The sequence below is a fragment of the Palaemon carinicauda genome, chromosome 5 (genome assembly GCF_036898095.1).
Source record: "Palaemon carinicauda isolate YSFRI2023 chromosome 5, ASM3689809v2, whole genome shotgun sequence".
NCBI lineage: Eukaryota > Metazoa > Arthropoda > Malacostraca > Decapoda > Palaemonidae > Palaemon > Palaemon carinicauda.
In genome coordinates, this window is record NC_090729.1 from 120544412 (window position 1) to 120567488 (window position 23077).

General features: G+C 31.7%; 2 protein-coding genes across 2 annotated transcripts in view; one reads left to right on the forward strand and one right to left on the reverse strand.

Annotated features, from left to right (window-relative positions):
* LOC137641449 (MAM and LDL-receptor class A domain-containing protein 1-like) overlaps positions 1–23077 on the reverse strand; it is a 287760-nt gene that overhangs the window by 152785 nt on the left and 111898 nt on the right. The gene's annotated exons all lie outside the window — the stretch shown is intronic.
* LOC137640396 (MAM and LDL-receptor class A domain-containing protein 1-like) overlaps positions 16709–23077 on the forward strand; it is a 64836-nt gene continuing 58467 nt past the window's right edge. The window contains exons 1-3 of the mRNA XM_068372960.1: positions 16709–16970; positions 21245–21394; positions 21979–22108. Coding sequence (XP_068229061.1) covers positions 16709–16970; positions 21245–21394; positions 21979–22108 — 542 coding nt within the window. The remainder of the gene's footprint in view (positions 16971–21244; positions 21395–21978; positions 22109–23077) is intronic.

Genomic DNA, 23077 nt, shown 5'->3' on the forward strand with positions numbered 1-23077 from the left:
TAACAAATGCAGCCGCTTCTAGTCCGCTACAGGACAAAGGTCTCAGATATATCTTTATTTATGTCTGGGGTTTAGCTATTTTTTTCACCTTCGTTTTCTCGCTTTTATCGGTCCCAAGATTAAGAGGATCACTAAGTTAGTTGTCTGTCTCAGTGACCCCATGGTTTGTTGGTGGTTTTAGAGAAAAAGGGCCGTTGGTATCTTTAAACTAAAAATCCTCTAGACTTAAGTCTACCAATCGAGACGTATGTATTTATTATTATTATTATTATTATTATTATTATTATTATTATTATTATTATTATTATTATTATTATTATTATTATTATTAGCTAAGCTACGACCCTAGTTGGAAAAGCAGGATGCTATAATTATGCCCAAGGGCTCCAATAAGGAAAAATAGCTCAGTGAGGAAAGGAAATAAGGAAATAACTATATGTAAAGTAATAAACAATTAAAATAAAGTATTTTAAGAACAGTAACAACATTAACATATCTTTCATATATAAACTATAAAAAGACTTATGTCAGCCTGTTCAACCTAAAAACATTTGCTGCAAGCTTGAACTTTTGAAGTTCTACCGATTCAACTACCCCATTAGGAAGATCATTCCTCAACTTGGTTATAGCTGGAATAAAACTTCTAGAATACTATGTAGTATTTGGCCTCATGGTGGAGAAGTGCCGAATATTATGGTCTACGCATTTTATGGCTGGTATAAACACAAGATACGAGTTCTACCATCCACATCTAGAATGGTCAGGCAAGTCAAGTGCTTCTTGCTTGCACCGGCCAGGTGCCCCTAGTCCAGACATTATTAACAGCTGTCAACTAAATTGTTTGATTTTGTTTTAATGAAAGGACGTAACGAGGTCCATTTTATAATGTTCCGATTTTAGCCACATACCATGTCCTTTGCGGACGCAGTCTAATTTAGAAAACAAAAATTTATTTAGCCACATATGTTCTGTGCGAATGCAGTCTGTTTTATAAAACAGAAATTTATGCCAGAAATTTGAAAACCGTCTGCCATTTTATCGGATTCAGGGTTCCTGCATTTTTTTATAGGTTCTGACGTTTTTTAGGAGCATATGTTTAATGAAAAAGAAATGAATATTTTTTCTTGGAGTTTTTTATCTAAATGTCTTCTATCACTTAGATTTAAAAATTTCTTCCCGAATTTATTCGAACCATCCTAGTAAGAGCAAAGTTCAACTTATAGGCCTAGATAATCTCACCCCTTAGAATATGAACAACCTTACTGGTGTTTGCTCACAGGTATGGCAAAGGAATTGCAAAAACGCATTATAACAGTGTACATGGCGTGTGACATGAAGAACATTCCGAAGTTGAATTGTAGTTATAGAAGAACATTATATTCCCTTACTAATTTCTTACTACATACCTCTACAAGTTAAGGTATGCAGCCTTGGAAACCTTGCTTACGTAGAGTTTGCTAACGAAATTCCATCCGTAGTTTGGACGTAAGACTAAGTGCCCCAGAAAGGAGTAATTTCGTTCCTTTTGTCTGATTAATAGTCTTTTTTTTTATTGGTCATTCCCAAAGGCGTTTGTAAGACACGAGGAGTTTCGCGGTATGTTAAGTGTCGCCATTAATTGGAATGGATTGTTTGGCCTGGAATTTATTCCATTATCATTATAGCCTTTTCGTGTTCTGTTTCTTGTTTTGTTGTTGTTGTTGCTGTTTTTGTTGTTATTGTTATTGCCAAGGAGGTTATAAAATCGAGTCGTTTTATTTATTTATTTGTCTGTGTCTAAGGACAGGATTACGTCAAAACTACTTGTCGGATTTTGATGAAATTTTCACCACAGATAGATCTTAGGTCCTGGACGACCCCAATAAAGTTTAGAGATGATCCGATTCCGGATAATAGATCCGGATTTAAATTTTTCGCCATTTTAAAAATAACGTTAGAACAAAGAGACGGAATTTTACGAAATTTTCAACTGAGATAGATCTCCGGCCATGGACGACTCCGTTAACTTTTGGAGAAGATCTGATTCCGGATCCGGATTCTAGATCCGGATTTGCAATTTCCAGAATTTTGAAGATTACGACAAAACTAATTAACACATTGGATTTTTACCTAAGTTTAACAATGTATATATAGATGTTACACATCGGAAGAAGCCATGAAATTTTGGAGGTTATACGGATCAACATCACGATTCTGGATTAACATTGCACTTTTCACCATCTACTGTACTGTTAGCATATGAAAAGTGGGAGGCGATGTCCGCAGACTTTAGTTAATGTTGGCCATATTCTCTGGCGGAGGTCTGAAATCTCTGATTGCTATCGTTATTGTTATCATTATTATTGTTGTTATTATCATTATTATTATTATTTTGATTATTGCTATCATCCTTCTCATCATCATCACCATCATATTATTATTATTATTATTATTATTATTATTATTATTATTATTGTGGCTCTTGCTATCATCCATATCATCATCATTCCATTCACTAAGGAATTACAAATCGGATGCGTTTTGTTATAATACTATCATTATTATAATACTATTATTACCGCATAAAATGATCACTTACGCTTAAGCGTAAGTGATCATTTTATAGAATTCAGCCAGGTGTCCCTCTTAAGTAAAGAATTGATTATGGTGTCTGATATATGAGAGAAAGAGTTGGTTGGATGCTGGTAATAGCGAATTTGTGTTTAAAAAAAAAGAAAAAAAAGAAAGAAAAAAAAACACTGAGATATCCAGTTTTGTGACCACTTGAAGTCTTAGGAAAGAAAGGCTAATTTTGCGACTGATGCTTGAGTAATTTGCTAATCATTAGAATACGAAACAAAAATAGAGAGATTGAGAGGCAAGAGGTAGTGTGTAGAATTGTGCCTAACATAATTTATGACACTAAAACTTTGAAATGATAGTTTTCAAATTATTTCGAAAACGATGTTTGGAGAACATCACCGCAAGTGAGATATATTTAAAGAAGAGAATTTTTTAAGTTTTACAGGAATTTTAAAATCTGGCTTTGATGACGAATTTTTTTTTTTTTTTTTTTTTATAAAAAAAAAGATAACCTTTATGTGAGAGGTTTTGCTTATTCATTACTATGGGACAGAAATTCGTTATTGAAAGATCGTATACATCAGATTTCTTTGGTAAACCAAAAATTCCTCTTTTGATAATGATAGTCTGAGACTAGTAATCAAATAATATTTTACAATATGTTATGTTAGTACTCAAACAGTGTTTTGCAATACGTTATGTACCGACATTATCATGTTTATATTAAATAATATTTTTGAAAGATCTGAATTTGCGATAAAAATCGTAGATTTTAGAAATATTCTCTCAACTTTTTGTTTTTCCTTTGAAACAATGATTTCTATTTTAAAGATCTGAAATTTCAATTAAAATCATATATTTTAAAAATATTCTCTCAACTTATTTTTTGTTTTAAAAAATCTGAATCTGCGATAAAAATCGTAGATTTTAGAAATATTCTCTCAACTTTTTTTTTCCTTTGAAACAATGATTTCTATTTTAATGATCTGAAATTTCAATTAAAATCATATATTTTAAAAATATTCTCTCAACTTATTTTTTGTTTTAAAAAATCTGAATCTGCGATAAAAATCGTAGATTTTAGAAATATTCTCTCAACTTTTTTTTTCCTTTGAAACAATGATTTCTATTTTAATGATCTGAAATTTCAATTAAAATCATATATTTTAAAAATATTCTCTCAACTTATTTTTTGTTTTAAAAAATCTGAATCTGCGATAAAAATCGTAGATTTTAGAAATATTCTCTCAACTTTTTTTTTCCTTTGAAACAATGATTTCTATTTTAATGATCTGAAATTTCAATTAAAATCATATATTTTAAAAATATTCTCTCAACTTATTTTTTGTTTTCAAAAATCTGAATCTGCGATAAAAATCGTAGATTTTAGAAATATTCTCTCAACTTTTTTTTTCCTTTGAAACAATGATTTCTATTTTAATGATCTGAAATTTCAATTAAAATCATATATTTTAAAAATATTCTCTCAACTTATTTTTTGTTTTCAAAAATCTGAATCTGCGATAAAAATCGTAGATTTTAGAAATATTCTCTCAACTTTTTTTTTCCTTTGAAACAATGATTTCTATTTTAATGATCTGAAATTTCAATTAAAATCATATATTTTAAAAATATTCTCTCAACTTATTTTTTGTTTTCAAAAATCTGAATCTGCGATAAAAATCGTAGATTTTAGAAATATTCTCTCAACTTTTTTTTTTCCTTTGAAACAATGATTTCTATTTTAATGATCTGAAATTTCAATTAAAATCATATATTTTAAAAATATTCTCTCAACTTATTTTTTGTTTTAAAAAATCTGAATCTGCGATAAAAATCGTAGATTTTAGAAATATTCTCTCAACTTTTTTTTTCCTTTGAAACAATGATTTCTATTTTAATGATCTGAAATTTCAATTAAAATCATATATTTTAAAAATATTCTCTCAACTTATTTTTTGTTTTCAAAAATCTGAATCTGCGATAAAAATCGTAGATTTTAGAAATATTCTCTCAACTTTTTTTTTCCTTTGAAACAATGATTTCTATTTTAATGATCTGAAATTTCAATTAAAATCATATATTTTAAAAATATTCTCTCAACTTATTTTTTGTTTTCAAAAATCTGAATCTGCGATAAAAATCGTAGATTTTAGAAATATTCTCTCAACTTTTTTTTTCCTTTGAAACAATGATTTCTATTTTAATGATCTGAAATTTCAATTAAAATCATATATTTTAAAAATATTCTCTCAACTTATTTTTTGTTTTCAAAAATCTGAATCTGCGATAAAAATCGTAGATTTTAGAAATATTCTCTCAACTTATTTTTTGTTTTCAAAAATCTGAATCTGCGATAAAAATCGTAGATTTTAGAAATATTCTCTCAACTTATTTTTTGTTTTCAAAAATCTGAATCTGCGATAAAAATCGTAGATTTTAGAAATATTCTCTCAACTTATTTTTTGTTTTCAAAAATCTGAATCTGCGATAAAAATCGTAGATTTTAGAAATATTCTCTCAACTTATGTTTTTTTTTAAACTCGATGCTTATAAAGCTGTCATATATTCGCATTGCGGGTGATTGAAATGCCTCTTTTTTGTGCAGTATATTTTGTTGAATAGATAGATCAGGAAACTAACCCACTAGATTTATTGGGCATCAAAGAACCTCGAGTTATCTGATGTTTCCTTTGAAGAATTTCTCACAAGAGATTAATTTGGTTCGGTTCACAACGAAGCTTCGATTTGTCTTAATTTCTAACGTCATTTTCCATCATAATTTTAAACTCTCACCTTTCTTTTTATTTTTCTTTTATGACCCTCTTCTCCTTTTTCTTCTATGTATCCCTATTCTTTTTCTTCCATGTATCTCCTCATTTCCATATACCCTCTTCTCTCTCTTATTCTTCTTTCTTCTATGTATCCCTCTTCTTTTTCTTTCATGTATCTCTCTTCTTTTTTTTCCATGGTTCTCTCTTTTCTATTCTTCTTCTATATTCCTCATCTCCCCTTTTCTTCTACTGTATAAATCCCTCTTTTCAATTTTTCATACATCCATCTTCTTCCTTATTTTCCTCCACATTCCTCTTCTCCTTCCTTTTCTTCTATATTCCTCATCTCCCTTATTCTTCTACTGTATATATCTCTCAATTCAATCTTCTTCCTCCATATCCTTCTTCTCATTTTCTCCCATATATCCCTCTTCTCATTTTCCCTACACCCCAATTCTTCCTCTTTCTTCTGTATTTCTCTTCTCGTCCTTTCATATCCCACCCCTCATTCATTTTCTTTTACAACCCTCTAAATCCCTCATTTTCTTCTATATTCCTCATCTCCCTTATTCTTCTACTCGTAACAGTGTATATATCTCGCTTTTTAATTTTCGTACACCCATCTTCTTTTTCCTCCATATCCCTCTTCTCCTTTTTAATCTAGGTATCCATATTCTCCCTCTTTTTCTTCTATATTCCTCATCTCACCTTTCCTCTACTTTATATATCTCTTTTAAATTTTTCCTCCACTCCTCTTCCTCCTCCATATCCCTATTCTCCATTTTCTTCCACGTACCCTTACTCTCCCTCTTTTTCTTTTATATTCCTCATCTCTCTTTCTTCTACGATTCAATATTTTCTCCATCCATCTTCCTCCATATCCCTCTCCTCCCATTTCTTCCATATATCCGTCTTCTCATTTTCCCTACACCCCAATTCTTCCTCTTCCGCATTTCTCTTCTCGTCCTTTCATATCCCACCCCTCATTCATTTTCTTTTACAGCCCTCCAAATCCCTCAAATTGGTAATGAGAAATCGATATCATGCGTGACCACTGTAGGGTATTGATCAGTCGTGACTTTACCGCTATAGGTAAAGGGGGAAATATGTGTCTGGCTTTAGTAAGAAACTCTTGACAAGGGCTTATGGTATTATTTACGAATGGACAATTCTTTACATTGTACTGATGATTTTAAGGTTTTCATTTTTTATTCTTTTCAATAAATGTATAATGCATAGTAAGGTACTATTGTCCAGGGTTTATGTTCTTTTATAAATGTACAATGCTAAATAAGGTCTCTCGACAAGGGATTATTGTATAATTTACGAATGGACAATTCTAAGCACTGTACTTTCGATGAAAGCTGTATTTTTTCTTTAAAAAAATGTACAATGCTTTGTAAGATACTATTGTCCATGGCTTATATTATTTTATAAATTTACAATGCTTAATAAGGTACTTTCAACAAGGGCTTATAGTATAATTTACAAATGGGCAATTCTTAGCACTGTACTTTTGATGAAAGTTGCATTTTTTCTTTTAAAAAAATGTACAATGCTTAGTAAGGTACTATTGTCCAGGGCTTATATTATTTCATAAATGTACAATGCTTAGTAAGGGACTATCGACAACTGCTTATAGAATTATTCACTAATGGGGAATTCTTAACAATGTACTTTCGCTGAAGGCTTTCATTTTTTTGTTCTTTTCAATAAATGCACAATGCTGATTAAGGTACCATTATCTGGGCTTATATTCTTTTGTAAATGTACATTGCTTAGTAGAGTACACTCGAGCACACTATTCCATCTAATTTCTCGTCCTCTTGTTTTGTTTAAGTTTTTATAGTTTAAACCGGAAATATTTATTTTAATGTTGTTACTCTTCTTAAAATATTTAGTTTTTTCATGTTTCCTTTCCTCACTGGGCTATTTTCCCTGTTGGGGCCCCTGGGCTTATAGCATCCTGCTTTTCCAACTAGGGTTGTAGCTTAGGAAGTAATTAATTAATTAATTAATTAATTAATTAATTAATTAATTAATAATAATAATAATAATAATAATAATAATAATAATAATAATAATAATAATAATAATAATAATAATAATAATAATAATAATATTGTCCAGGGATTATTATTATTATTATTATTATTATTATTATTATTATTATTATTATTATTATTATTATTATTATTATTATTATTATTATTATTGTTATTATTATTATTATTATTATTATTATTATTATTATTATTATTATTACAAGCTAAGCTTTAACCCTACTTGGAAAAGTAAGATGCTATAACCCCAAGGGCTCCAATAGGGAAAAATATGCCAATGATGAAAGGAAACAAGGAAATAAATTATTACAAGAGAAGTAATAGAAAATAGAAATAAAATATTTTTAAGAACAGTAACAACATTAAATTAGGTCTTTCATATATAAACTATAAAAATAAGATAGAAAGAACATAGAACAGCGTGCCCTAGTGAGAGTGTACCCTCAAGCAAGAGAACTCTAATCCAAGACAGTGGAAGGCATGGTACAGAGGCTATGGCACTACCCAAGACTAGAGAACAATAATCATAATCTTTTAAAATTTACAATGCTTATTATAGTACCGTTATCCAGGGGTTATATTCTTTTATAAATGTACAATATTGTTCCTTTTCAATATATTTCTAATGCTTAGTAAAGTAGTACTGTCGTTATGGCTTATAATTTTCATTCGTTTATTAGAGTATTTCATCATCTAAGAACTACTTTTTTAGTAAGGACAACGACTTGTCCTTATTAGTCTGTAATTAATTGTAGGATAGATTATTTTTAGAGTTTAGTCCCAGGTTGTCAAAAGTCTCTCTCTCTCTCTCTCTCTCTCTCTCTCTCTCTCTCTCTCTCTCTCTCTCTCTCTCTCTCTCTCTCTCCTGGTTCTTTTAAAGATATTTCAACTCTCTCTCTCTCTCTCTCTCTCTCTCTCTCTCTCTCTCTCTCTCTCTCTCTCTCTCTCTCTCTCACACACACACACACACACACACACAAAAGGCTGCATTTCTCCCATGTCCCATTTCCTTTCATGATAGCTCCTTTGCACGGTAACCCATGTGTGCTGGCTGGCACACTGATAGGTTTGTCCTACTTACAAAAAGAACTAGGAATATTTCTCAGGACTTCCGTAAGTTTTAGGTCTTAGAAAAGGGTTTTTTCCTTCGAATGATTCATAACGTTTAGCGTAAGTAGTTATGAGAGTATTCATGTGTTCAAAATATATCGTGTAAGGAGATTCCTTATTATTTTATGTGACTCATTTGAACAATAAAGTAGCTATGATGGTTCTAAATTAGTTGTAATAATAATAATAATAATAATAATAATAATAATAATAATAATAATAATAATAATAATAATAATAATAATAATAATAATCTCCCCTATATAATAAAGAGCAAGTGTGGCTATATATATATATATATATATATATATATATATATATATATATATATATATATATATATATATATATATATATATATGCACACACACATTTCTTTCCAGTTACTCTAAGCTCTCCCCATCCCTGGAGTAGGGTGGAGGGAAAGTAGTCATACCCCAGTGACAGAAGGGTGCATATATGTGTGTAGGCACATCTATCTAAATATTTATCCAACATTTTTGACGGGTCGCTTACACTCAATAGTAATAATAATATTGATAATAATAATAATCATCTTTCTGGTCCACATCCTTCTTCTTCTTGTCTAATTTCTTCGAATTAGACGTCACGAGACTTCCTAGTCTGAAGGCTTAAGCCTTCTTAGAAAGATTGGCCTCATTATCTGAATTAGAGGCTGTTTTTTTTTATATCACTCGTCAGGTCACGGAATTTATATTCTGTATAGGCGAGTCTCTCTCTCTCTCTCTCTCTCTCTCTCTCTCTCTCTCTCTCTCTCTCTCTCTCTCTCTCTATATATATATATATATATATATATGTATATATATATATATATATATATATATATATATATATATATATATATATATATATATATATATATATATATATATATGTACAAATATATATATATACTGTATATGTGCATATATATACATATATATATGTATATATATATATATATATATATATATATATATATATATATATGTACAGTATATATATATATATATATATATATATATATATATATATATATATATATATATATATATGTACAGTATATATATATATATATATATATATATATATATATATATACTGCATATATATATCTGTTTCTTGTAACGTTGTAAACATTGTTTCAATTCTCTCTCTCTCTCTCTCTCTCTCTCTCTCTCTCTCTCTCTCTCTCTCTCTCTCTCTCTCTCTCTCTCTCTCTATATATATATATATATATATATATTTATACAGTATATATATATGTATATATATATATATATGTATATTTATACAGTATATATATACATATATATATATATATATATATATATATATATATATATATATACTGTATAAATATACATATATATATATATATACATATATATATATATATATATATATATATATATATATATATGTATATATATATATGTATATTTATACAGTATATATATATATATATATATATATATATATATATATATATATGTATATATATATATGTATATTTATACAGTATATATATATATAATATATATATATATATATATATATATATATATATATATATATATATATATATATACTGTATATGTTTCTTGTTACGTTGTAAACATTGTTTCAATTCTCTCTCTCTCTCTCTCTCTCTCTCTCTCTCTCTCTCTCTCTCCTCTCTCTCTCTCTCTCTCTCTCTCTCTCTCTCCTGGTTCTTTTAAAGACGTTTCAACTCTCTCTCTCTCTCTCTCTCTCTCTCTCTCTCTCTCTCTCTCTCTCTCTCTCTCTCTCTCTCTCTCTCTGGTTCTTGTAACGTTTTAAACGTTGTTTCAACACTCTCTCTCTCTCTCTCTCTCTCTCTCTCTCTCTCTCTCTCTCTCTCTCTCTCTCCTGGTTCTATTGAAGACGTTTCAACTCACTCTCTCTCTCTCTCTCTCTCTCTCTCTCTCTCTCTCTCTCTCTCTCTCTCTCTCTCTCTCTCTCTCTCTCTCTCTCTCTTGTAAGGTTTTAGATGTTGCCTCAAATAGTAAATAAATTTTTGATTAATATTGATGTTTCTGCAAGGAAGAATGTTGAGTTTGATAGTATGATAAATGTTGGCGTATGTCCAGTAAACATTTAAATCAACAAACGAATGTTAATAACTATAATTTTTTTTACGAATGTATCTATATATACTACTTGTAACATTTTAAGATGTAAGATTTTCCCTGTTGGATCCCTTGTGCTTATAGCATCCTTGTTTTCCAATTAGGGTTTTAACTTAGCAAGTAATAATAATAATAATAATAATAATGATGATGATGATGATACTACTACTACTACTACTACTACTACTACTACTACTACTACTACTACTACTACTACTACTAATAATAATAATAATAATAATAATAATAATAATAATAATAGTAATAATAATAATACTGTAATTGCCCTGACTAGGGATTCACAACTTCCGATGATTATAAGATATATACGACATGCCACTTTGGAATGAGGATAATAGCGGGGAATGAATGGTAAGGGAAATGATTAAGACTCTATCTTCATTCCACATTGGTATTTTATCATTTTGTTAAGGTTCGGACACAGTTCGTTCGATTCTCCTGTCATCGGACGCTTTGTCATTGAAAGTGTTCGATGACAGGGGTATCGAACTGCGTCCGAACATTTATAAGAAGGATTTGTGTGTGTGTGTGTGTGTGTGTGTGTGTGAAACTGACGATGTCGTTCCATAATTAATGGATCAATGTATATAAATCAGCCAAATCTAATTTCATACCTATTCATATGCTTGCATTATACATATTCATATATGCAAAATATATGTATACATACACACATAACATATAGTAGACCGAAATCTGAGTAGATAATCTTGAGAGAGAGAGAGAGAGAGAGAGAGAGAGAGAGAGAGAGAGAGAGAGAGAGAGAGAGAGAGAGAGGAATGCGGAAACTATTGACCTAATGATAGGTCATATTAAACAAGTGGGACAAAACGATGTCTGAAGGGGGGGGGGGGGGGGGGGGGGGGGGGGGAGGTGTTATGAATCACCATTAATATCTTGACCTGAATACCTGCGCTCTATTTTCCTTGTGGATTATTTATGTGTTGCGATCTTCCCCTTTTGGGTATTTGAGTATAGGCCTCATTTTTATTGATAAATTGGGCAATTGAGTATAGGCCTCTTTTTTATTGATAAACTGGGTAATTGAGTATAGGCCTTTTTTTTATTGATAAAATGAGTAATTGAGTATAGGCCTTTTTTATTGATAAATTGGGCAATTGAGTATAGGCCTCTTTTTTATTGATAAATTGGGCAATTGAGTATAGGCCTCTTTTTTGTTGATTAATTGCGTAATTAAGTATAGGTCTTTTTTATTGATAAATTGGGTAATTGAGTATAGGCCTCTTTTTTATTGATAAATTGGGCAATTGAGTATACGCCTCTTTTTTTGTTGATTAATTGCGTAATTGAGTATAGGTCTTTTTTATTGATAAATTGGGTAATTGAGTATAGGCCTCTTTTTTATTGATAAATTGGGTAATTGAGTATAGGCCTATTTTTATTGATAAATTGGGTAATTGAGTGTAGGCCTCTATTTATTAATTATTTGGGCAATTGAGCATAGGCCTTTTTATTTATTGATTAATTGGGTAATTGAATAGAGGCTCTTTTATAGTCCTTTTCTTGATAAATTCTCCAGAAGAGATCATTTGAGAGACCTTCCACTTATTGATGGCTGATAATGTGAGACACAAAGGCAGTGCAGATGCTCCTGCCAATTACTAGATGTGAATACTAGAATGATATCTGATATATAATCTGAGAACGTGAGGTACAATCTCGAAAGCGCTTGAATTATTATGCAAATTTATATTATGCTAGATTTCTTAGGGGGAAAAATTGATATTTCTAAGAGTTACTCAATAATCAGGAGTTATTTTTACTTCTAATGAAACAAACTTACAACTCAGAGGTATGAATTTTTAAAAGAATAACATTAGAAATGTTTATAATAGAAAACTATAGGAAAAAGACTTTTGAAATAAAATGATAGCCACTCTCATATCTTTAAAATTCTTCTTCTCTTCCCCACCGTTATCCCTACATTAAGGGGTCGGTTGCCTGATGCGCCCTCTCCAATGCATTTGATCAAAGGCATCCTCTTCCACCAAACCTCTTCTCTCCATATCATCCTTCATCTTATCTCGCCATCCAATTCTCTGCCTCCCTCTTGAACTCCTCCTCCTAATCTTTACAATTAAAGGTAGATAACTAGTTCAACGACACCCCTTTCTCTCCGGCATGCCATCTTTTAAGATGTGTCTACACACACTCACACATACACACGCACACACACACAGATATATATATATATATATATATATATATATATATATATGTATATATATATATATATATATATATATATATATATATATATATATATATATATATATATATATACTGTATATAGGGAGTGGTTGAATTCTGTTTCTCCTACTGAATGCCATGGCTTAAGAGCTTTGGACTTTGCCTCTGAATTAGGCTGAGAATATCATAGTGTAGCTTGCTCCTCATAGGTCTGGTAACTGCTTGGACCTTGTATAAATGGACTCCCTTAGCGTTATAACAAATAAGGTTAGTTCTCCAGTTGGGACTTCTAATCATGCCTTGATTTGATTAGTAATGAAGACTTAGCAGCCTGTCCCTGATGTATCATACTCATGTAAGATTTATATAAAATCTCAAGCAGTTTTTAATGTCACTGAGAATGATCTCTTGGGCTGGAATTGGTCACAATTGTATAGTAGTGTTGATCCTGGTTGTTCCTTTGAATGAGATTCTAGTCAATGTAATTGATAGCCGTATCCCACATCATGTGCTATAATACAGAGTGAAAGACAAAGCCTGGTTCAATGATAATTATTGAAGCAGGAAGCCTGTCATCTTTGGAAGGGTAAGAGATCATATTTAACTTGGAATAACTATACTCAGCTTAAAGCTTTTGCTCAGATAGTTTTTGCTTCAACTGAAAAGGAATACAATTTAACCAAGAAAGAAACTTTCTGGTACAACCCAGGAACATAAGTGGTGGACTACCCTCAAAACTGCACTCTTTGGTGTAAATGCAACAGTTCCTCCTTTACTTGAACCAGATGGCTCCGTCACTCACTGTCCAAAGGAGAAGGCAACCATTTTGACTGATGTGTTTGACAGTAAGCAGAGTAATGAGAAACTTGATCTTCCTCATACCTGTTTTCCTGAGGCTGAACTAACTACTTTAGCTTTCGATCTCGTGAAATTAAAGCTCCCTTGATGGACCTTGATGCTTATGGAGGTGTACACCTTAATGTTAATATTTTCCTTTTTTTTATAAAGACTGCAGATTTCTTAGCTTCAAGGTTATGTGTTATTTCAAGCAAGTTTTTAGCCCTAGTTAGAAAATTGGTAATTTTACACCACTATGTAAATATGTTTGTGGTCGGTAAAGTCCAACCGATTACCGCCCAATTTCTATAACTCCCATATTATCTAAATTTTTTTAACATCTTTTGGCAAAACGTCTAGATAGGCTTGCTGAAGGCAATCATTTGTTCCTTCGTTTGCAATTTGTAAAGGCCTTGAAGCATGTGATGCCCTTCTTACAATCTCCAATGCTGTACAAAAATCCCTTGATTGTGGTCAGGAAGTTTGTATGACTGGCCTTGATTTTAGTGCTGCCTTTGACCGTATTAATCATGAAGCCATTGTTTTCAAACTTAAGGAGTTGGGAGTGAGTGAGTCTTTTCTTAGCACCATTATTGATTTTTTAAGTAATAGATCGCAAAGATTTGGTGTTGATGGGCACCATAGTGAGTGTAGGAATGTGATATCTAGTGTTCCTCAGGGTTTTGTTCTTGGCCCATTACATTTCATACTATATACATATGACATGTGGTTTGGCCTAGAAAACAAGCTCGTTGCATATGCAGATGATGCTACTTTCTTTGTATCAAATCCATCTCCTGAATGTAGATCTAGGTTTGCTGAAACCCTTAGTAGAGATCTAGCTAAAATTAGTGGATGGTACAAATTATGATGCATGAAGTTGAATCCTAACAAAACTCAAAGTATGGTTGTGAGTAGGACAGTGGCTCCTCAACATCCGGATCTCTGCATTGATAATGTTTTTTTTATCTGCATTACTTGAAATTTTATGTGATTCTCGACAGCAAATTTACTTTGAGAAACACATTATGGATGTGTCTTCTTCAGCTGCACAAAAATTTGGCTTATTGGGAAATCTTGTAAGATTTTCAGCGATCAATCGATTCTGAAGAAGTGTTTCAATTCTTTCATTCTACCTTGTTTCGAGTATTGTTCTCCTGTTTGTCTTTAGCTGGAACTGTCGGTCAATTAGTTCGTTATATATGTTACAAAAGATTTTTCATAATTCTGACCATCCTTTACATTCAGATCTTGCCGGACGGTACCACCCTGTTCGTAATACCAAGTATGCAGTTAATTCTAATAGTCAGGCCTTCTCCATCATGAGGCTCAATACTACACAGTATTCTAGAAGCTTTATATCAGCTGTGACCAAGTTGTGGAATGATCTTCCTAATCGGGTAGTTGAATCAGTAGATCTTCAAAATTTCAAACTTTCAGCAAATGTTTTAATGTTGAATAGGCTGACATACGTCTCTTTTTATAGCTTATATATGAATGATTGGTTTGAATGTTGTTACTTTTCTTAGAATATTTTTCTAATTGATCATTACTTCTCATATAGTTTATTTATTTCCTTATTTATTTTCCTCACTGGGCTATTTATCCGTGTTGAAACCTTTGGGCATATATTTTCCTGCTTATCCAACTAGGGTTGTAGCTTAGCTAGTAATAATAATAATGGTAATAATAATATATAAACTGATTTAGTTCTTATAAAAACTCAAAACAGTGCAGTGAAGGATAATTTTCTCGAAATTATGATTCTTATGACATAAATTTTCTTGCAGGAGGACCATTCTGAAAAAGAAGCCACAAATGAAGAGGCAGAGAAGGATTCTGTGCTGGTCAGACATAAACGCCAGGAAGCTGCTGCTACTGATGAAGGTAACAAATCCATGATTTCATTCTTGTTTTAGATGAATCTTTCTGATATATTTACAAAAGAACATCAGAAATAAAAGAAAGAAACTGCTGATATTGGGTCGATCAATTGTGGTTATCATTAGAATATCTCAGATGAGATTTTAGTGACATGTGAAAGGTGGTTAATATGATATAAAGTTTGGTATTTATTTTGTCTGATTTATTTCTTTTTTTAGGTAATACTGTATGTCTGGATTTATTTTTTATTTTTTTTTTTTATTTTAAGTAATTTGATGATGCCCTGCTGTGTTGTAGTAAACAATTTTGAAACTGCTCATACAAGTTATGAATCTGCTTATTGTAGTGTTTATTTGCTTTTTATGCCGTTTGTGATGCATTTTGTGTCCTTTTATTTCAGGCCAAGTTTTATGAATTTCAACTATTTGAATTTATTTTCCCTCTTGAGATGATTAAATGCTTAGCATTATATAATTTTTATAATGCTTCCATTAATTAAAAGGAATGTATGCTAAACCCATTTTCTTTGAAATAGCATAAAATCTTAAACTATAGATATGTAGCTTTGAACGCAATTGGCATTAAACGTTCGACATCTATGCAAAATCAAGGTATTGCAAATTTTGTGCAAATGCGTATAGTCAATCATGACATCTCTGAATGAAATTAAATTTATGAACTGCTTAAATATATTCCAAGTTTCTGTTGTGTCTGTTCTGTTCTTTATTGATACTCAAGCTATTGCTGTATGTTGGATGTTTGGGGAACATTCTTAAGGCCATGTGTCATGTTAGTTTGTGGTAAATTGTTGATAACTGGATTGGTATTGTGATTTAAGATAAAAACGTAGTTACTCTATCTTAAGAATGGCAAGTTATACCTAAATAATCTTTAATTTTCATATGTGAATCTTGCAATGTGGTCAGATGTTTAATGCCAAAGTGTTTGTGTATCACACGATTTTTAACATTATATAAATAAATTGGATCCTCCGAATAAAGGCTCTTCAGATTCCTGATCAATATCAGAGCAACTACTGCTACTTCCATAAAAAAAGGCTGTGATATTCACATTTTATTTTAACTCTGCTCTCTGAATGGCAATGAAATATCAACGTAAAGATGCGAGTGCCATCCCCGGTGCCCCATCCAGTGGAGGATCCTTAGATATCCCTCCGCCATTAGAGCTAGATCCTTCATTGTCTCCAACTCTGCCGCCAATACCAGAGCCTAAAGTACCGACTGAAGCACCTCTCACTACTGAGAGGCAAACCAAACCTCCTGAACCAGAGGCAGAGAGGGTGATACCAACTGCTCAGCCTGATAACCGCCAACTGGACGGCGAGCCACCAGCTGAAGGTAGTGCAGACCCTAGATCAAGGGATAGAAAGGAATGGCAACGCTTCTTCGGCATTCACTCTTCTTCAAAAAATAGACTTTTGGGTGGAAAGGTGTCTATGAGCCCATTAGCTTAAGAGCTTGAGCAAAAAAGGCTGCTTTTACTTTCTTGCTTTTAGAGGTAGTTCCTTTTAGGAATAAGCAGTAGTTAATGAAGTTAGAAAATTATCTTTTGACTTTCGCTGTCACTGTGGAATCTTCATATGTGGCTTCACAGTGACATCATGACTAATAACAATGCTTAATTTCTTATGAACAAGAAAGATTGTCAAAGATAAAAGCTTTGAGAACTTTTTTTATTTCTGAGACATGGAACGCCAAGCTGGGACTTGCAAGACTGACGAGTCTTGGAACCTGCATTGCATGGCTTTCTGTAGAATCCTTTATGCTTGTAATTAATTTTTTGCTTGCTTATCCCATGCATTGTTACTTTATTGATCTTATAACCATTCATAAAGTAAGTCTGTAAGTATATAAATATTAGGATTTAAATGAAGAATTTTATAATATATATATACTTCTCCGTTGAACATATACTGCCCCGTTAACTACTTTTTTTTTTTTACATTACAAACCAACAATTGAAAACTTATTGTGATAAATGTTTTGAGTGGATAGCTTTTATTGTAGTCTTTATTTCTATAGCTGTGTCTCTAGAACTGTAAGTCTATCTAGAATACATAGTTTTACTTAGAACTTTGTCCTTGTCTTTGTAAATGGCAATCCATTACATGATTCTGAACTATTATTTTATCTAGTTGAATTTCATGAAAGTTACTTGCTTGTCCCTTATCCTCTTTGCAAACCAGAGTCATCTCTACAATACTGTAGTTTAAATTTTGTAATTCTACATGTACGTTCACAGTGACTGTATTTTAAGATGCAGTAATGAAGGCACATTTGTTATCTCCTTTACATATTTATGACACTTTGAACAACCCAACACCCCTATCTATGGATTGTTGCTCTAGATATTTTAAGAAGCTATAGAACATTGTTAAGGGTATCACCTTATACATCATCATCCTCATCTCCTACGCCTATAGAGGAAAAGAGCCTCGGTTTGATTTCACCAGTCGTTTCTATTTCAAGCTTTTAATTTACCTTATAGTTATCATGAATTAATAACAGCTTGTTCAACATAACCAGCTGCCAGCCTATAGTACAGTGCAGTTATTTAATACAAAGAGAAAATTCAAATAATGGAACAAGTATGTATTGTACCGGTAAAAGCCCAGAAACAGAATTTGAAATTCTTCACCAAACAAATAGTTCTACTTGTCTTCTATGAAATTGGCAATACAGTACTATTATTTTATGTTTACAGAATGAAATAAAACTTTGGCATAAGTTAGTTTTATAAGAAACAGTGGATAGATGCCTTGAATCTGTATGGTGTGCTGTAACCCTAGGTTTTGTCATATAGTATTTAGCTAATAACTCATTAGAACTATAATGGTTTCTGGTTTCTTTAGCCCTTTAAAGTTAGACTGTTGGAATATTCCATGAGAGACTTCTGTTTGTGCTTTGAAGTAGCTAACAGATATAAAGTAAACAGTTTATTTTTGGATGACTGGTAACTGGCAATTATTTACTTTAAGGATTGGACTCCTTCTCTTGGGATATAGTTAATCTCACTAAAAGTTGAGCTAGCTGATCACCAATTGTTCTGAAAATTCTTGATGCCAGAGACAGAGTGTTGTATGTCCCAGAGTTCTAGGCACATTTACAAAGACAAGGGAAATTATTCAAATTATAATTATTAAACATGTTCTATTCATAGAATTGAGAAAGTTGCTTAAAGACTTTCTTTATTCACTAGATAATAATACAAACTCAGAGATTTAAATATTTTCTAATGTTGGTTGTAAAAAAAAATATTACGTAATACAATGAGTTTCTTTTAAAAAACTGACCAACGTGGGTGTTTGAAGGCAACCAAATGTTTTGAATTAGTATTATAAGTCATAGAAATAAGGATTTTTAAAATAAAGATTAAAAATTTCCTTTTACTCTGTTTTTCTTACACATTAATGTTTCTAGAATCCTAGTTATAAAATTTTGACGGCTAGGTTGGAAAAAGTAAAATGAAATGGATGAAAAATAAAAATCTGGGAGTAATATGGATGGACATTAGAAGAATGCTACAGAGAACCTTTAGTAGTACCTACTTCATACAAGGCCCTTGATAGGCATAACCTGCCTTGTATGAGTGCCAACAGCAAGGTCTTTGGAAGATAAACAAAGAGATATAAACAACTGTTGATCGAAAAACAAATATTAAAAAGGAAAGGAAGATTGGATGTTTAGCCAAGTTGTTCTTGAACTTTTGACTGGCTGTTTAGACTTTAGAGGTACTGTACATTGTCCTAAACAGGGCTGTTATGTGAAACCATTTAAGGATAGTGTGCTTATTTAGGAGGCCATTCAAGAGAGCCTCAACAAACCATCATGTGAGACCCAGATTCTCTTCACAATTATTGTTGAAAAGGTAAAATGACAGTTCTCCTTTGGGGACAGTGAACATTTTATTGAATACAGTGAATTTTTCATTGGATATAATGAACATTTCATTGAGTATCATGAACATTTCACAGTTTAGTGTGTATTTAATGGCTGTATGCATTGTTCAATGAACATTTCATGCCTGCACACATAGTTTAAGGAACATTTCATGTCTGTATGCTTAGTTTAATGAATATTTCATGACTTTTCACATAGTTTCATGAACCTTTCATGGCAGGATGCATAGTTTAATGAATATTTGATTGCTGTACATATAGTTTAATGATTAGATTACCATGTAAGTATCAGAATGTACATAAATAATTGTATATGAAAGTACAGTATTTAACTGAAATATATCTTTGTTTTGTTTTTTAAACCCAAGAAAATTTTTGTAGAGATTATGTTAGGGCCACTATTTTTGGGAAAGTGCTCTGTGGTCTCCTAGATCTTCCCATCTCCCTAAATTAGTAAAGGCAGGTGGGACATAAGAATAGACAGTTGCTGTACAATCAAAAGCCTGGTAAAATCTGTCTTCAGCATTAGTAATGGTTCTCTGTGGGAAATGGGTTATCAGTTAGAAGACAAATTCAGCACTTGAGATGTTGTGACAGATTCAATAGAGCTGGAACCCTTGGGTATTCCATATGTATACTAAATCTAACTTGCTTGTTGATACACTAGCCCTAGGGTAAGAGACAATACATCTTTGGAATATCATGTATACAATGCCCTTTACATGAAATTCATTGGGTATCACACAGCACCTGCCCCAAAAATAGGGTTTTCTCTTTCTTCAAAACCCATTTATTTTGTTGATATCAACAAAATAAATGAGTTCAGGAATGCTGCCATCAGTTCAAAAACTTTTATGTGAATTACTGTGAACTGAGTGGACCATATTCCAAACATACTCCCAGGTCTCATTTATATGACTTCCCCCAACCCAACCCATGTAAAGATTCATGGATGTCGGGTGAAGGACCGGCATGGAGAGAGCTATTGGGGAGGACCATGGTCTGAGAATTTGTATGCAGAAGAGGGATAACTGGAAATGTCTGTCCCAGAACCAAATTCAAGCTGTTCTCCTCCATATTCAATTAAGGTTTTTGAACCTGGTCTTCAGAGCTTAGTCAACGATTGAAGCAAACGAATTAGGCCTAAAACCCTGTCCAGCTATTATTGCTTAGCCTTTCAAAAAAGCAAAAGTTTTCTAGATATGAATGTGTTGTGGGTTTATACTTGTTATAGGTAACCTTTGAGCTAAACTTCAGTACCTCAGCAAAGAAAATGTAGCTTTTACTGTGATATGGTTTGAAAATCTCTCTCCCTGTTTGTATGCAATTTTTATTTGTGAATCTGCTTCCTTCAATGTCAAAAGTTTACAGATTAATCAGCTGATTTCATGGGAAATGTCATTACTGTTTGAGGTTTCTAAGTGTTAGATTTTATTTTAAAATTATATAATTGTAGTTTTGATATTATTAATAACTTAGGAAAAGGCTTATCATCTTGAATTTGGTGAGGGACAAAACGTAATTTTAACTAGTACATCTTTAAAGCGTTCCATATCCCCCTTGGTCTTGAGTTATAGATGACATTGTGCTCATGAATAAGTTAAAGTTGAACTGAAAATTTACTTTGAAAACCAGCAGTCTATTCTTCCGTTTTTATGGTCAATACGGATTTTTTTAAGATTATTTTCCTAAAGTTAAATTGTAATTTGGCAGAATTGTGTGATTTTGGATCAATGCCGGATGTATCCCTCTGCAAGTGGACTAATCTCAATGTCACTCAACTGAAATGGATTGCTTCTGCTGGTCGGAATGCCTACTGGTTGGGAGGACCCAAAGATGATGTCACTTACGGAGATGCCTTAGGCGAGTATTGATAGACATTTATTTTTTAGTGAAGTAGACGATTTGCTTGTTTTTACAACTCTCGCACATTTTCTGTCGGTTTATATGTATTCATGTTCATTTATTATTATGTAAAGAGAACTTACATATATATGAAATTATTTCCATCATAATTAGCGTTTACCTAAATTAACTTAAGGGAAGCTAATTCTCTGGAAATATATTTTAGTGAAGTAGACGATTTGCTTGTTTCTAAAACTGGTACATTTTCTGTGAGTATGTGTATTCATGTTTATTTATTAATATTTTGTAAAGAGACCTTACATACATGTAAGATTATTTCCATCCCAATTAAAGTTTAGCTGAATTAGCTTGAGATAATTCTCTGGAAACTTTTTGTGATTTGATCAGCTCTGTTCTTTAAATAATTTTTCAAAGAATTTGTTTAATTTGATTTTTAAGGTTTTACTAAAATTCACAGTTGTAAATGTTTACAATAATTCAATAAAAGAATCTCATGAATGATTAGGATTTAGATTTGTAATAAATCAAAAAGATATTAATGGTAATTCAATCATGAATGTAATATTTTTCTTAATCAACAGGTGGGTATGCCATGTTTGAAACATCTCAAATTCCAAAAAAGTCTAATCAAGGGCCCACGTTTGAATCTGCGATGCTAATGTCACCAGTTCAGTCATCAACAGGCTCCACTGGCATGTGTGTGAAGTTCTGGTAAGTTCAAGTTATCTCATGGATGTTTGAGATTTAGTAGGAATACTTTTGGCAATGCTGTTCCTTCTCACGAGCAGTAGGAAAAAATGGTTTATATTGTGGTAGTAAAATAATTATGTTTTAATTTGTTAGCCAAAAGCAGACTTTTCATATTGATACCTGTTAGTGTGATGCTGTAATTAATCTTTGCAAAATTTTAGCTGACTGATTTAGTGGTTGGCATATGAAATCACACCAAACCTAAGTGATCATATGGGAATATAGAAATGTCACTAAGTAGTGTCATTGAACCACTTGATAGTAGCAACCTAGTCTTCTTACACTAAAAATGTTTTTATTAACTTTTTTTTCATCAGTAATTGATGATTGTTAAGTAAATCAACATTGCCAAATTGTAATGAAAATTTAGATTGTGATCGGGAAGTCTTGCTTACATATCTCCACTTACTTATTTTACTCACTTTTAACAAATAATTGCAGATTTTCAGGAGGGAATTATAAGAAATAATTACTTAATGCCTACAGATTTTGATGATATAGTTACCTGATAAACATTTTGTCTGTATAAACTAATTATATTTATTGATTATCTTGCTATTCCCTGTGGATATTGCATTCTGCATGAAAATATCCATGAGTGGCATAGATTAGAAGGGAAAGATATTATTTACATTCCATTTGGCCTCCAGCTTCACCTCTCTTTGTCTTTTAATGTTTATCTGCTCTTGATGTCCTCCAATGGCTATTCAGTGACTATATTTTGCCTAGCTTTAGTTTCAATTTCCTATTTAAGAACTAATTGATTTTGCTATCTTATAATATTTAAGAAAAGGGACCCACCAGCCTGGTTAAGCTGCTATCATTTGTTAAATTCAATGTGTTAGAGCCATAGCTTTCTGTGGTAGCAATGAAACTTGGGCGTAAATGATCTTTTTTTCTGTAGAATAATACACAAACACTGAATAGCTT